The 15,941-nt window shown below is 43.2% G+C and overlaps 2 protein-coding genes across 2 annotated transcripts; one reads left to right on the plus strand and one right to left on the minus strand.

Annotated features, from left to right (window-relative positions):
- The first annotated feature begins 4,216 nt into the window (after window positions 1-4,216).
- Window positions 4,217-11,388, plus strand: nim1kb (NIM1 serine/threonine protein kinase). The gene is made up of 4 exons (XM_029766796.1): window positions 4,217-4,634; window positions 9,046-9,356; window positions 9,557-9,825; window positions 9,976-11,388. The coding sequence occupies exons 2-4, from the start codon at window positions 9,080-9,082 to the stop codon at window positions 10,729-10,731; spliced, it is 1,302 nt and encodes a 433-aa protein (XP_029622656.1). The 5' UTR covers window positions 4,217-4,634; window positions 9,046-9,079; the 3' UTR covers window positions 10,732-11,388.
- Window positions 11,389-12,679: 1,291 nt separating this feature from the next.
- On the minus strand, window positions 12,680-13,977 carry LOC115202749 (growth arrest and DNA damage-inducible protein GADD45 gamma-like). The gene is made up of 3 exons (XM_029766797.1): window positions 13,792-13,977; window positions 13,475-13,682; window positions 12,680-13,357 (listed from the first exon to the last, which is right to left on the minus strand). Exons 1-3 carry the CDS (start codon window positions 13,932-13,934, stop codon window positions 13,244-13,246), a joined length of 465 nt encoding a protein of 154 aa, XP_029622657.1. The 5' UTR covers window positions 13,935-13,977; the 3' UTR covers window positions 12,680-13,243.
- Between the last annotated feature and the right edge of the window lie 1,964 nt (window positions 13,978-15,941).

The following is a 15,941-nucleotide window of genomic DNA, read 5'->3' on the forward strand; positions in this document are numbered from 1 at the left end:
TGACCTCATTAATTTGGATTACAAACAGTAGTTAATCCTCTCCCTCATAGAGAGTTGAATAACAGGTACCTTAGGTAGCAGGTACCTGTATGTAGGGGTTAAATTGAGATGGGTTAAGTAGTAGAACTGTTATGAACCTTGTTGCTTTTATGTCAAATAAATAAATGGCTAAATCCATGAACATCAAGCATGTTGTTTTCCAACGTAAGGTAATGGAGCTTCACACAGGAAGGTGTGAAGGTGCTCCTCCACAAAAAATTGCTTTAGCACATAAAACGTATACCAGAAGATACAGTATAGATGTCACTTAACTGCTTATCACTAGACTGCGAACAGCTGGTATGAGTCCCATTGTATTTCTCTCTCGCACAGAGGCAAGTTCAGTACACCTGAAAATGAGGGGCTGCATTTGAAGAACTTGTTCTTGTTGTTAGATTTACTGTAATCTCTTTATCTGTGGTGTGCTGTGTCTATGAAGGGAATAGGCCGAGCTAATCTCTCTCTGGGAACATTGAGTAACAGTGTTACATAATGTCTGATCCTCAACGTCTGGTCCTCACCGTTGCTCACTGCAATCAACAGATCAACCTTGTGTGGTACGGCAGGAAGCCCTTTGGTTGCATAGCACAGGTGTTCTCTACAGTCAAGGCCAAAGGGTCCAAAAATGCACATTCCTTCACCTTCCTAAAACCCTATGCAGTGCACTTACAGTGCTGTGAAAAAGTATTTTCCATTTTCAAATTTTCTCTACTTTTTGCGTATTTTTGATACTGAATGTTATCAGATCTTCAACCAAAACCTAATATTATATAAAGGGAACCTGAGTGAACAAATAACACAAAAATTACATACTTACTTAATTTATTTCATAAACAAAGTTATGCAACACCCCTTACACACAATAACTGGTTGTGCCAGCATTAGCTGCAATGACTCCAACCAAACGCTTCCTGTAATTGTTGATCAGTCTCTCACATCACGGTGGAGGAATTTTGTCCAACTCTTCCAGGCAGAACTGCTTTAACTCAGCAACATTTGTGGATTTTCAAGCATGAACTGCTCATTTCAAGTCCTGCCACAACATCTTGATTGGAATTAGGTTTGGACATTCCAAAGCTTCAAATATGTTACCTTTTAACCATTTTCATGTAGACTTGATTGTGTGTTTTGGATCTTTGTCTTGCTGCACTTCAGCTTCAGCTCACAGACTGATGGCCTGACATGTCCTGAGGCAGCAAAGCATCCCCAAACCATCACACTACCACCACCATGCTTGACCGTTGGTATAAGGTTCTTACTGTGGAATGCAGTGTTTGGTTTTTGCCAGGCATAATCAAATCAAAAATCAAATCAAATTGTATTAGTTACATGCGCCGAATACAACAGATGTAGACCTTACAGGGAAATGCTTACTTACAAGCCCCTAACCAACAATGCAGTTTAAAACATCTGAATAAGAAATAGAAGGAACAAGTAATTAAACAGCAGCAGTAAAATAACAACTATATACATGGGGTACAGTACAGAGTCAATGTGTGGGTGCAATGGTTAGTCAAGGTAATTGAGGTAATATGTACATATAGGTAGAGTTAGAGTTATTAAAGTGACTATGCATAGATAATAACAGAGAGTAGCAGCGTAGAAGGAGGGGGCAATACAAACAGTCTGGGTAGCCATTTGATTAGCTGTTCAGGAGTCTTATGGCTTGGGGGCAGAAGCTGTTTAGAAGCCTCTTGGACCTAGACTTAGCGCTCCAGGACCGCTTGCCGTGTGGTAGCAGAGAGAACAGTCTATGACTAGGGTGGCTGGTGTCTTTTACAATTTTAAGGGCCTTCCTCTGACACCGCCTGGTATAGAGGTCCTGCATGGCAGAAAGTTTGAGGAGGGGACTGAGCACGCACCCCTGAGGGGCCCCTCTGTTATGGATCAGTGAGGCGGATGTGTTACCTACCCTTACCACCTGGGGGCGGCCCGTCAGGATGTCGAGGATCCAGTTGCAGAGGGAGGTGTTTAGCCCCAGGGTCCTTAGCTTATTGATGAGCTTTGAGGGCACTATGGTGTTGAACACTGAGCTGTAGTCAATGAATAGCATTCTCACATAGGTGTTTATTTTCTCCAGGTGGAAAAGGGCAGTGTGGAGTGCAATAGAGATTGCATCATCAGTGGATCTGTTAGGGCGGTATGCAAATTGGATTGGGTCTAGGGTTTCTGGGATAATGGTGAAGATACTTGCCAGTTGGTCAGCATATGCTCGCAGTACATGTCCTGGCAATCCGTCTGGCCCTGCGACCTTGTGAATGTTGACCTGTTTAAAGGTCTTACTCACATCGGCTACCGAGAGCGTGATCCCACAGTCGTCCAGAACAGCTGGTGCTCTCATGCATGTTTCAGTGTTATATGCCTCGAAGCGAGCATAGAAGTAGTTTAGCTCATCTGGTAGGCTTGTGTAACTGGGCAGCTCTCGGCTGTGCTTCCCTTTGTAGTTTGTAAGGGTTTGCAAGCCCTGCCACATTCGATTATAGTACGATTCGATCTTAGTTCTGCATTGACACTTTGCCTATTTGATGGTTCTTTGGAGGGCATAGCAGGATTTCTTATAAACTTCCAGGTTAGAGTCCCGCTCCTTGAAAGCGGCAGCTCTAGCCTTTAACTCATTGCGGATGTTGCCTGTTATCCATGGCTTCTGTTTGGGGTATGTACGCACGGTCACTGTGGGGACACCGTCATCTATGTGCTAATTGATGAAGCCAATGACTGACGTGATGTACTCAATGCCATCGGAATAATCCCGGAACATATTCCAGTCTGTGCTAGCATGTTGTCCAAAAAGTTATACTTTTGACTCATCTGTCCATAGATCATTCTTCCAAGAGTCTTGATTATCATCAAGGTGCTTTTTGGCAAACTTGAGTCAACTTTTTGGACGAGATGGGTCCCATTATTATAAGGGCACAAGACGAGACCCAAATGCAGACACAGGAGGCAGATGGTAGAGCGCCGATATTTATTATAACAAAGGGAGTAGGCAAAGGCAGGTCGGGGACAGGCGAGAGTTCATAAACCAGTTCCGAGTCCAAACGATAAGCAGTCTCGAGGTCAGGCCAGGCAGGGGTCAAAAACCAGATCCGAGTCCAAAACAGTACAAGGGGATAGGCAGGCAGGTAGGTAGTCAGAACAGGCAGAGTGGTCAGGCAGGCGGGTTTGGAGTCAGGACAGGCATGGGTTGAAACCAGGAGGACTAGAACAAACAAAGACTGGGAAAAATAGGAGCAAGGAAAAACGCTGGTTGACTTGGCACACAAGACGAACTGGCACAGAGAGACAGGAAGCACAGGGATATATACACGGGAAAGTAAGCGACACCTGGAGGGTGTGGAGACAGTCACAAGGACTGGTGAACCAGATCCGGGTCTGACAATTATGTCTGGTTAAAAAGCAATAAATCTGAAGTTTTGGAATGGCCTAGTCAAAGTCCAGACCTAATCCAAATTCAGATTTTGTGGCAGGACTTTAAACGAACAGTTCATGCTGGAAAACCCACAAATGTCGCTGAGTTAAAGCAGTTCTGCATGCAAGAGTGGGCCATAATTCCTCCACAGCGATGTGAGAGACTGATCAACAACTACAGGAAGCATTTGGTTGCAGTCATTGCTGCTAAAGGTGGCAAACCAGTTATTGAGTGTAAGGGGGCAATTATTTTTTCACACAGGCGAATTGGGTGCTGCATAACTTTGTTAATTAAATAAATAAAATAAATATCCATTTTTTTTGTTAATTGTAAACTCAGGTTCCCTTTATCTAATATTAGGGTTTGGTTGAAGATCTGATAACATTCAGTATCAAAAATAGAGAAAATCAGAAAGTGGGCAAATACTTTTTCACAGCACTGTATATATATATTTTTAAATGTAACCTTTATTTAACTAGGAAAGTCAGTTAAGAACATATTCTTATTTACAATGACGGCCTACCGGGAGCAGTGGGTTAACTGCGTTGTTCAGGGGCAGAACGACCAATTTTTACCTTGTCAGCTCAGGGATTTGATCCAGCAACCATTCGGTTACTGGCCCAATGCTCTAACCACTAGGATACCTGCCGCCCCAAAACAGCTGCATTGGCCGGGAATACTGTACATGTTATGATCCCATCTACCCTTATTCTGCATGCTCTGTTGCCTTTCACATTAGCAACTTGAGGAGATTGGGATATATCTAAATAGAGCTTGGGGATTAGAGTGCATGACACCACCTTGATCCCTTATCTGCGGGGGGAGGGGATAGAAGGAGACACCGTCAGAGACAGGGGTGAGGAGAGTTAATTTTACGTTGACTCTGCAGCTTGAATAGGCTGATGCTCTCCAGGACCATTACCAGACGTACAGATTAGAGCTGGGGAAACCTGGGAGAACAGCTATAGACTTATTCTGAGACCGTCAGTGGAAATCTGAGCCTAAAAGCTAAATGGAATTTAACAGACATTGAGGAGGATTGGAGATCTCCCGCTTGCTCCATAGAAAGGATTTGATGGATTTTACCATGACTTCTGAAGCTGCTGTGTGGGTATCCAAAGGTGCTGAGAGTCATGAAAATGTCTGATATGGGATAAAAGCAGAGCGACAGCTTTCAAACTTGAAGGTGAGATATGCAAAAAGATGTTCTCTTGTCTCAAGCTGGTATTATCGTAGAAATCATTGTAAAACACTGACTTTAACTTTCTTTCTAAAACATCAAATGTTGATGCACTGTAAAACTATTATAATATTATATAATAGTGTAGGAGAGTGGGTTAAGGTGAGCCAAAGGAGTAAGTTTAGCCACCGTTGTTTTTAGAAACCATACACAAAATCTATAATTTGACCAAATATTTAGGAGCCATGGTTGAGCCAATGGCAAGTAGAGCAAATTGAAGAGGTGAATTTTATTCCCAGGTGAAATGCAAGGCATTATCACTGGGACATGATGTAACAACAGGGCCTGGCTAGTGTTGCAAAGTTACCAGTAATTCACCAATGTTACCGGAATCTTGGTAGTTAACAGAAAATCTATGGCAATCTATTGTAACTTTGGTCATTTATACACTACCGGTCAAAGGTTTTAGAACCCCCACTCATTCAAGGGTTTGTATTTATTTGTACTATTTTCTACATTGTAGAATAATAGTGAAGACATCAAAACTATGGAATAACAAATATGGAATCATGTAGTAACCAAAAAAGTGTTAAACAAATCGAAATATATTTGAGATTCTTCAAATAGCCACCCTTTGCCTAAATGACAGTTTTTCTCACTCTTGGCATTCTCTCAACCAGCTTCACCTGGAATGCTATTCCAACAGTCTTGAAGGAGTTCCCACATATGCTGAGCACTTGTTGGCTGCTTTTCCTTCACTCTGCGGTCCAACTCATCCCAAACCATCTCAATTTGGTTGAGGTTGGGTGTTTGTGGAGGCCACGTCATCTGATGCAGCACTCCATCACTCTCCTTCTTGGTAAAATAGCCCTTACACAGCCCGGAGGTGTGTTGGGTCATTGTCCTGTTGAAAAACAAATGATAGCCCCACTGAGCCCAAACCAGATGGGATGGTGTATCGCTGCAGAATGCTGTGATAGCCATGCTGGTTAAGTGTGCCTTGAATTTTAAATAAGTCACATAAAGTGTCACCAGCAAAGCACCCCCACACCATAACACCTCCACCTCCATGCTTTACAGTGGGATCCACACATGTGGAGATCATCCGTTCACCTACTCTGTGGTGGTTTCTTTGCAGCAATTCTACCATGAAGGCCTGATTCACACAGTCTCCTCTGAACAGTTGATGTTGAGATGTGTCTGTTACTTGAACTCGGCAAAGCATTTATTTGGGCTGCAATTTCTGAGGCTGGTAACTCTAATGAACTTATCCTCTGCAGCAGAGGTAACTCTGGGTCTTCCTTTCCTGTGGTGGTCCTCATGAAAGACATTTTCATCATAGCGCTTGATGGTTTTTGCGACTGCACTTGAAGAAACTTTCAAAGTTCTTCAAATTTTCCAGATTGACTGACCATCATGTCTTAATGTAATGATGGACTGTCGTTTCTCTTTGCTTATTTGAGCTGTTCTTGCCATAATATGGACTTGGTCTTTTACCAAGTAGGCTATCTTCTGCATACCACCCCTACCTTGTCACAACACAACTGACTGCCTAAAACGCATTAAGAAATTCCACAAACTAACTTTTAAGAAGCTGTTAATTGAAATGCATTCCAGGTGACTACCTCATTAATCTGGCTACGAGAATGCCAAGAGTGTGCAAAGCCATCATCAAGGCAAAGGGTGGCTATTTGAAGAATCTCAAATGGAAAATATATATTCATTTGTTTAACACTTTTTTGGTTACTATGTGATCCCATATGTGTTATTTCATAGTTCTGATGTTTTCACTATTATTCTATAATGTTGAAAATAGTAAAAATAAATAAAAACCCTTGAATGAGTGGGTGTTCTAAAACATTTGACCGGTAGTGTACTTTAAAAAAAAGTATTCATATATATTAGAAAATTGTTATATCTGTGTCCTTGAGTTTTTAGTAGATATACCATATGGTACACGAGCAAATAGCCTACTTAATGAAAAAAGCATCTAATCAACAATGTCATTATTTGCAATGACCTCTGCAACTCTTCCAACTATTGACTTTGTCCACAAGTGCCACCAGTTTGACACAAAACATTGACAACAAATACATATTGACATAGATTTATTTTACTAAGTGTGTAATTTTTTGGGGAAAGGATATTAAATTCTGAAACTCATATTAGACACCAATGTTATTCACTAAGTTGATGGTTTATATTTAGGATCATGTTTTACAGCTTTGTCATTCTATTTTTTATTTTGAAATAATTGCATTTAATTATTTCATATACACTATATGTTTAAACACAACATCTAATGTCTTGGTCCCATGTTTCACGAGCTGAAATAAAAGATCCCAGAAATGTTCCAAATGTACAAAAATCGAATTTCTCTCATATGTGGTGCACAAATTTGTTTACATCCCTTGTTAGTGAGCATTTATCCTTTGCCAAGATAATCCATCCACCTGACCGGTGTGGCATATCAAGAAGCTGATTACACAGGTGCAACTTGTGATGGGGACAATAGAATGTGCAGTTTTGTCACACACCACAATGTCAAAGATGTCTCAAGTTTTGAGGGAGGGTGCAATTGTCATGCTGTCTGCAGGAATGTCTACCAAAGCTGTTGCAAGAGAATCAAATGTTCATTTCTTTACCATAAGCCGCTTCCAATGTTGTTTTAGAGAATTTCGCAGTACGTCCAAACGGCCTCACAAACGCAGACCACATGTAACCACGCCAGCCCAGGACCTCCACATCCGGCTTCTTCACCTGCGGGATCATCTGAGACCAGCCACCCGGACAGCTGATAAACTGTAGGTTTGAACAACCGAAGAATTTCTGCACAAACTGTCAGAAACCATCTCAGGGAAGCTCATCTGCGGCTCGTCGTCCTCACCAGGGTCTTGACTGACTGCAGTGCGACGTCGTAACCGACTTCATTGGGCAAATGCTCCCTTTCGATGGCCACTGGCACACTGGAGAAATGTGCTCTTCACAGAGGAATACCGGTTTCAACTGTACCGGGCAGATGGCAGATAGCATGTATGGCGTTGTGTGGGCAAGCAGTTTTCTGATGTCAATGTTGTGAACAGAGTGCATGGTGGCGGTGGGGTTATGGTATGGGCAGTCATAAGCTACGGACAATGAACACAATTGCATTTTATCAATGGCAATTTCCATGCAGAGAGATATTGTGATGAGATCCGGAGGCCCATTGTCATGCCATTCATCAGTTGCAATCTACTCATGTTTCAGCATGATAATACACGGCCCCATGTCGTAAGGATCTGTACACAATTCCTGAAGGCTGAAAATGTCTCAGTTCTTCCATGGCCTGAATACTCACCAGACGTCACCCATTGAGCATGTTTAGGATGCTCTGGATCGACGTGTACGATAGCGTGTTCCAGTTCCCGCCAATATCCTGCAACTTTGCACAGGCATTGAAGAGAAGTGGGACAACATTCCACAGGTCACAATCAACAGCCTGATCAATTATATGCGAAGGAGATGTGTCATGCTGCATGAGGCAAATGGTGGTCACACCAGATACTGACTGGTTTTCAGATCCACCACCCCTACCTTTTTTTAAAGGTATCTGTGACCAACAGATGCATATCTGTATTCCCAGTCGTGAAATCCATAGATTAGAGCCTAATTTATTTATTTCAATTGACTGTCTTCCTTATATGAACTGTATCTCAGTAAAAACTTTGAAATGGTTGCGTTTATATTTTTGTTCAGTGTGTTTTACATGTCATAATCCCAGAAAGAGGGCCAGAGATAATTACAGACGTCTGTGATAATCTGAAGTACCCAAAAGGGCCACTAGAAGTCTTTTGATAGATTACATAAAATCCTTGAATGACACCAATATTCTGGTATTTTACTGCTAAACTTCGGAAAGTTTCAGTAAAATACCCTCCCTTTGCAACTGTAGGCCTGACGTGTGTTTAAAGGGTTTGTTAGGTGTTAAGCCTGTGTTAAAAGATGCTTAAAATTATTCAAATACAAAACAACGATTGTGTTAAATGGTGTTTGGGAAATTAAGATAGACATGTTTTTAAAAAGGTAGTAAGAATTAATTCAGTACATATATTTGTAGGTGGCTTAACATAGGGTAATTTGTGCCAAGCTACCACTTTTTTTGTACAAGCTATGCTTCCAAAACTGTAATGTTTCATGAATTCTGATTATTTCCATGAATACACAACATCCTGAGATATATGTAGAGGCTGTACCTTTGTTAGAAAGAATACTATATTTCCCTTGGCTGAATGATGCTGAATGTTGAAAAATAAATGCTCAACTTACCCCACTCTCTCCTCTATATAATTCAATTCATAGTTACTGTCTAGGACATCCATCATACTATTGACTATTGGGTTCTCAAGATGACTGTATATCATTTATTTCCTGTCCACAGTCCATAACCTGTCATGACCTGAGCAGTAGTAAGGATGCCAGGGGGCCAGTACCAGGTGTCCACCAGGAGGAGTACTCTCCACAGCCGCTATAGCCTGTCAGTCAGCTCGATAGGTCGGAAGGATGAGGAGGAGGATACCCCGCCACCATGCCTCAGCCCTCTGGAAAAACTCACCACCAAAATGTGTCAGGATGAGCAGACCATCAAGGAGCTGATCGTGGGCCGTAGGATTGGCTTCTACAAGGTCCGTGGTGAGATCGGCTCTGGAACCTTCTCCCACGTCAAAATGGCCTTCCACTCCCTCACCAAAGGCAAGGGCCACATTGCTGACCGTGCAAAATGTCATCAATAATTAATCAGTGCAGCTGGTATCATCATCCATGCAATGATGCTAACAGCATAGCAATTCATTAGTGTGACTGTGAAACCACCACAGTAAAGCATGTTGAAAATGAACTGAGAAAAACACCTGTCTCAAGTGATCCAACACCTCTCACCTTCTCTCCCCCAGATAAGGTGGCCATCAAGGTGCTGGATAAGATGCGGCTGGATGTTCAGGCCCAGAGGCTGCTCTCCAGGGAGATCTCCAGCATGGAGGCCCTGCAGCATGCCAATGTGGTGCGTCTGTATGAGGTGGTGGAGTCACACAGCCGACTCTACCTGGTGCTGGAGTATGCCGGAGGAGGGGACCTCCACACACACATCTGCTCCGATGGCAAGCTGTCAGAAGCTGAGGCCAAGATCACCTTCGCACAAATCCTATCCGCCATCAAACACATGGTCCGTAACACTCAATTGAATACACATATACTGTAGAATCAGCAATGTGATCCCAGGTCTTATTACAGTCCAGTACAGAGATTCTTGATATAAAGATATAATTTTAGTCAATTTCAATCATCAAATTATTTCTATTGTTTTTGTTTGCAGCACGACAAAAACATAATCCACCGGGACCTGAAGGCTGAGAATGTACTGTACACCTGTAATGGCTGTGTGAAGGTGGCTGACTTTGGCTTCAGCACCAGGGTCACCAACTGCAGTGACACCCTGGACACCTTTTGTGGCTCTCCCCCCTACGCCGCGCCTGAACTCTTCAGAGACGAGTGCTATGTGGGGCCGCCAGTGGACGTATGGGCCATGGGCGTCCTGCTCTTCTTCATGGTGACTGGCACCATGCCCTTCCGAGCCGACACAATGGGCAAGCTGAGGCTCGCTGTTATAGAGGGGGTCTACACCATCCCGCCCTGGGTGCCAGGCCCATGCCAGCGACTGATTCGGGGCATCCTGAAGCCTGTGCCAGCAGAACGCTACGCGGTGGACCAGATGCTGGGCTGTGACTGGCTGCTTCCTGTGGAGTACCCGTGGACTGTGGTGCCACCAGTCCCCCTCAACCCTCTGCGCCTGGCGGATGCAGAGCCTGGGGAGCTGGATGATGAGGAGGAGGAGATCAAGGCCTCCCTGGAGGAGCTGGGTGTCAACATGGAACACATACGCAACAACGAGGGCAAGGACAGCCGCAGCCCCATCACCGGACTTTACCGCATCCTCTTACACCGCGCCCAGAAAAGGCGTGGCGCTGAGACTGTGCCTGTGGTCGGAGGGTTGGTCCGGGACCCTAAGAGAGAGGGCCTCCGAGCTTACAGAAGTCTGATGCACTCCTCCAGGTTATGTGTCCTTCAGTAAGTGACCAGCCTGGACATGGGTCCTTGTAAGCCTGCTTTAATCCATTGAAAATTCTCTCTGGGTCATACAGCTACAAATGTTTAATTGCACTTTGGGATGAAAGTGAAAATGTGTTTTGTGTGAATGTAACACAGGAACCTCTGTAGATGAACAGTTGTGGTAACGTACAGATACTGAAATACTGGACTGCTGGTCATGAAGGATTGATGTCTCTAACAAAGTAAGATTGTTATTGGTAATCTTTTATGAAGCTGAAATAGAGGTGTAAAAGTGCCTGATGAAATAATGAGTCCCATCAAAATGAATTTAAAAAGCACCCTTTTTAGTATATAAGTGATACTTATATACTTTTATTCATAGCACAATAGACCGCATGAAATATGAAGAATGTGCTGAAAGAGCATTGCTTTTAGACAACTCCTTGGTTGTTTGATGAAACATCGATAGTCTCTGAAATCAGTATGCTTGTTTGTCTTGTGATTTTTCTTGCCCTTAGAGAAGACTTATTTTGTGCAGGTGATTGTCTCTGTATTATATTCGACCACCAATTGGAACCATTGTGACTTATTGATGCTCTAAATAAAGCGCAATAAAGACTTAATTGACATTCATGCAAGTTTTTTTAATTTGAAGCAGGTGGAGGTCAAATATAAACCTCATGAAAGCAAATGTAGGGCTGCTATTCTTTGTATTAAGTGTTTACAAAAGTTTCACCAGTGTCCTGCTAGACACCATGTAAACAATAGCCTACAGCAGCTGGCAGAGCACCAGATGATAGTCAGCCCCCTATTTAAACCCCCAAACCCAATAGTGTGCAACTGCAGCCCCCCACACAGACACACACATTTGAATGTGGGTCAAAAGGAAAATCAAAGTATTATCTGAGTTTTTTTGCCTGTAGACACTGTCCTTCGCTCCCGCCTGCCGAACACCTGCCCTCACCATTGTTAACAGAACTGTGGGAAAGCGGTGCCCGAAAGGCGGGGCAAAGTACACTGTTTACCGGTCACCCCACCTCCCACTAATACAGCAGGCGGGAGGATGGAGCCACACTGGGTCCTAACCAGCTAGCTAGCTTGCTAGTTAGTGACACTGTGTGCTAGCTTGCTAGTTAGTGACACTGTGTGCTAGCTTGCTAGTTAGCACACAGTGTCACTAGCACACAGTGTCACCCCCACCTCCCGCCTGCTGTGTACCTGAGGAAACTGTGCCGGCTAGCTAATTAGTGACACCGTGTGCTATCTTGCTAGTTAGCACATAGTGTTGCCCCCCGCCTCCTGCCCAAAAAAAGGGACCAATATAAGTATAAAGAGGGGTTGCTGCAGAGGCAGGAATGCCCACATGCAGGAATGCCCCCGAATTGTGGGCTGCAGTTGCACCCTTCTCCCCAAACCAGTCTACTCCGGACCCTTAGGCACCCAAACTACCCTCGACTCCTCCCCTGTCCGGCCTCACCTGCAGAAAGCGGCAGATGGTACGGCGTGGCTACACAGACATCTGCCGGTCAGACAATAATCCCTCTGTGCAAACTGCTGGATGTGACAACAGAGCTCATTCTGCTATTGTGCGTCCCCATACACATGCAGATCAGCCAAGAAGGGAGAAAGGGACAGAACAGACTTTTACTGGTGGGACAACAGCGAGCAGTTGACACCCTTAAGCGCCTGCTGAGCACATTTTTTTTGTCAACCCAATAACCTCCCCATTTTAAATAAGTAGGCATAGGCTACCCTCCAAACTTAATAACGAGAGTGAAAACACATGACAACAAATATAATATTCATTCAATTTATTAGGGTATTCGTTTTTTGTAAACATTTCTTAAAACATTGAAATAATTATAATTCATTTTTCCCCTTTTCATGTTTAACAATGAAATGTTATCAAGCATAAACATAAAAATAGATAACATAAGTAAAAAATAAGATATATTTTTGAAAAAGTTAGGCAAAACATTCTAAAGTGAAACCTTTAGAGCATTATAAGTGTAATAGTTCTTATCTTTTTTATATTAATTTGTCATTATTACATTTCTAAAGTGAAACCTTTAGAGAATTAAGACAATTCTGGAAAGTGGGAAACATTTCGCTGAATGCAACGGTGTTATGCTGCTCAGCAAGAAGACATTTTAAAAAGTCCGTTTTTAAGAATGCTTCTTCTTGGCACCGCTTCTTCTCCTACTGCGCGTGCTTCAACATGCGACGTTCGCTCTGTGGAACACAGGATGCAGAACTCGCTCCTCCTTTCTCTCCAAACCTCATCCGCACAAAGAATGAGGGCCGTTTTGTCGCTCTTGTGGCATACCTGACCTCATTCACATAAAGAATGGAAGTCAACTTGGCATGGACGGGACAAGAGACGACGAAATCACGGGGGCCCATTCGGGCCGGCCACGCGCTGCCTGGATCGGAATCCTCCTCAGGAGTATCCAGGGATGAGAAACAGTGTCATCCTGTAAAAGGATGAGTATTTCCTTGTAGGATGAAGGTTTACAGCATCTCACTAGAGAAGATCAGCGCTTAGGGATGGTGATCTCTGGAACCCAGTCGTTCAGACCGCGGCTCTCCTCACAGAACAGGTGCAGCTTCTCCAGAGCGGGGTCCTCCCAAGAACCATCAGCTGAGTTCTGTTGACAAACAAGAGGGGAAAGAAACATTAGTCACATGGGCACAATGAACAGTTAAAAACATGATATATTATTGCATGTTTTAATAAAGTCAGTTTCGGTTGAAATAGTACATACCATGATAAGACAGCAGTGGGCATCTTCAAGCTGGCCAGTCTTGTCACGAACAATTTCGGCCAGTCGCTGCATGTTGTTCACCCTGACGATGCTGATGTCGTTGTCAAAACAGTAAGACTGAATGAGGGTGAAGTGGATCTGGAGAGCAATGTCACACTCCCACTCCTCATCGGTGGCCAGGACACAGAAACACACATTGTCTGGGTCACTGCAAAGAGAAAATAGAAGAACCATAAGTATATGCAAAATTACTTCGAAATAAGCAAACATAGATAGAAATTAAGTTTACATATGCATTTCAAGAAACTCATACTTACACATTCATAACTTTAGCAGACTCATAGACACCGACAGTCAGGCAGTTGTTGTCTTTAGCGGAGAGCAGAACTTCCTCCAGCGCTTTCCCGGTGCACTGGGCACGCTCAGCGGGCTTCTGGATCAGAACTTCCTCAAGAGTCATGATGATGCAAAATATTCCAAAACTTCCTGAGAGGGAGTTAGTGTAGCCGGAGAGTAAATCCGAAAAGATGACTGATTCTGAAGAGACTGTGCGGTTTTATACTTTTGGGCTAGTGGTGCCTGTGAATACGCAGCGCCCTGATTGGTTGACCTGAATAGCGCAATAGTATGCTAATTGTATTGTCCCACGGCTCGTGGCAGATTGATAGGAGGCATCATGGCAAGTCTTTTTCTGTGCGGGGCATGCTCCGACCGAAAACAAAAATGTTTGTATTTATTTCAGATGGATTTAGATAATATTCTCTCCAAGTTCAAACTCAATATATTGAGATTTTGGCTGTCATATTTTGCATTACAAATTTCCTTGAGTTTTGATTGTTTCACATGACACACTAATTAATGCCAATAGCCTCAAAATATGCTTTCGGAGATGCATTTGGTAATTTATTAAATCAGTCTATAAACCTACTGAAACGAAAAAATCCAAAGATTAACAATTGGATAATCAAACTTTGTAAAGTGCTTAAAAGTGCCCAAATTGTCTCTGATTAAGATTCTGTATGTTTCAGTTTTAGGTGAAATTATGTCCAAACACAAACAATAATATAGTGAAAGTAAAGTGCGCAGAAGGGCAACCATCTCCCCGTTAGGAGAGGGCAGGTGGAGGATGGCCATCTGTAGAGCCTGACCAAAAACGTCCCCTATTGTGCTCGCAGAAACTCCTATTATCACCCTCTCAATACAAATGTAAATTAACAACGCGTGCCAGGAGTCCGTGCGTGCAGCGCAATATACTGACCACGTGATCGCTATCAGCTGTCCGAACTTTTATTTATTTACTTTTGCCACATGGATCAATGGAGATTATAGCCATGCGTTACCATACAATTAATTATAAAAGTTGAGCAGCTGGCACGTTAACCATTGAGGCCAAGTTCTATTTGCAGGGTAAAGCCTAATTGCCTACACACAAATCCGAATATTACGCAGTTTGGCCAAATTGTATCCATTTTGGTGGCATTTAAGGTGCATAAAATAATCTAGAATAGGACTGCTGCATGCGTAATTAGAGGGTCGCGATAACAGGTTCGCGGTGATTGATTCAGCTCCATTGTTTGGTGGATAGCAGCGCGGCAGATGGTGGACTATTGCTATGAGCCGCCGCCCCCCCCCCCCTCCCCGTGGCGCGCCGCTCCTATTGTCCGCGAGTCTTTACATTCGCTCTTAGAAAAAGTCTGTTGTCTGAGTTTTGATCCAATTTAAATGTAAATAAAGTGAGCGTATGGTCAAAACTCACGACTATGAATCTTTGATAGACGTAGTCTTATCTTTAATATAGGCCACGCGCATGAGTTGCAGCCCAAGAATGAATCATTCAGAAATGTTTGGGGCATAAACACACCCAATAAATAAATATGCTGTTTTGATTAAATCATGTTATTTTGCTACACAACATAACAAACGAAATGATTAGAGCAATTAGAATAGTTCATTATTATTGGTTTATTATTAGGCAATCATTAGTTGAGAGGTTTAAATGGCCCATGTTGCAGGCAACAACAACCCATAGCTTTGAATACAGTAAGTTAACCTAATGCACAACAGTTTACAAACTTAACAGATAGGGTTCCTTGGATCAAAGTTTGATTCATCCGATAGCAGCTCAAAGACTAGGCTATTTTTGGAAGGCTCAACCTAACCTAGTTTGGCAACAGGGCAGGCGCGTGCAAGTCGATATAGGACGCATTGTTCACGAAGAAGCACATCTGCCAGACGGGGCCCCCTCCCCAGCATCGCGTGACAGGTGTTTCAGGCTCAAGCCATGGCTCGCTCTGGCGAATGACATAGCCTACTGCACATTGACCCATGGCTCAAAAGTTCTTTGTGCAGATGCAAATTAGCCAAACAACCAGATAACTTCAACTAGACTACTTTGCATTAGCAACGTTCTATTAATTTAGTAGTAGCAATCATGTTGGTTCACAGCCTAATAATAAAATAGGGCATG

This window comes from Salmo trutta, chromosome 12 (genome assembly GCF_901001165.1).
Source record: "Salmo trutta chromosome 12, fSalTru1.1, whole genome shotgun sequence".
Lineage (NCBI taxonomy): Eukaryota > Metazoa > Chordata > Actinopteri > Salmoniformes > Salmonidae > Salmo > Salmo trutta.

What these genes read in the sequence shown, in the direction of transcription:
- nim1kb (XM_029766796.1), top strand. Translation starts at nt 9,080, where the DNA reads ATGCCAGGGGGCCAGTACCAGGTGTCCACCAGGAGGAGTACTCTCCAC. An exon ending in CTTCCACTCCCTCACCAAAG is followed by an intron (nt 9,357 to 9,556) that starts GCAAGGGCCACA and finishes TCTCTCCCCCAG; the next exon opens with ATAAGGTGGCCATCAAGGTG. An exon ending in TATCCGCCATCAAACACATG is followed by an intron (nt 9,826 to 9,975) that starts GTCCGTAACACT and finishes TTTTGTTTGCAG; the next exon opens with CACGACAAAAACATAATCCA.
- LOC115202749 (XM_029766797.1), bottom strand. Translation starts at nt 13,934, where the DNA reads ATGACTCTTGAGGAAGTTCTGATCCAGAAGCCCGCTGAGCGTGCCCAG. An exon ending in TCTGCTAAAGTTATGAATGT is followed by an intron (nt 13,683 to 13,791) that starts GTAAGTATGAGT and finishes TTCTCTTTGCAG; the next exon opens with TGACCCAGACAATGTGTGTT. An exon ending in CCCACTGCTGTCTTATCATG is followed by an intron (nt 13,358 to 13,474) that starts GTATGTACTATT and finishes GTTTGTCAACAG; the next exon opens with AACTCAGCTGATGGTTCTTG.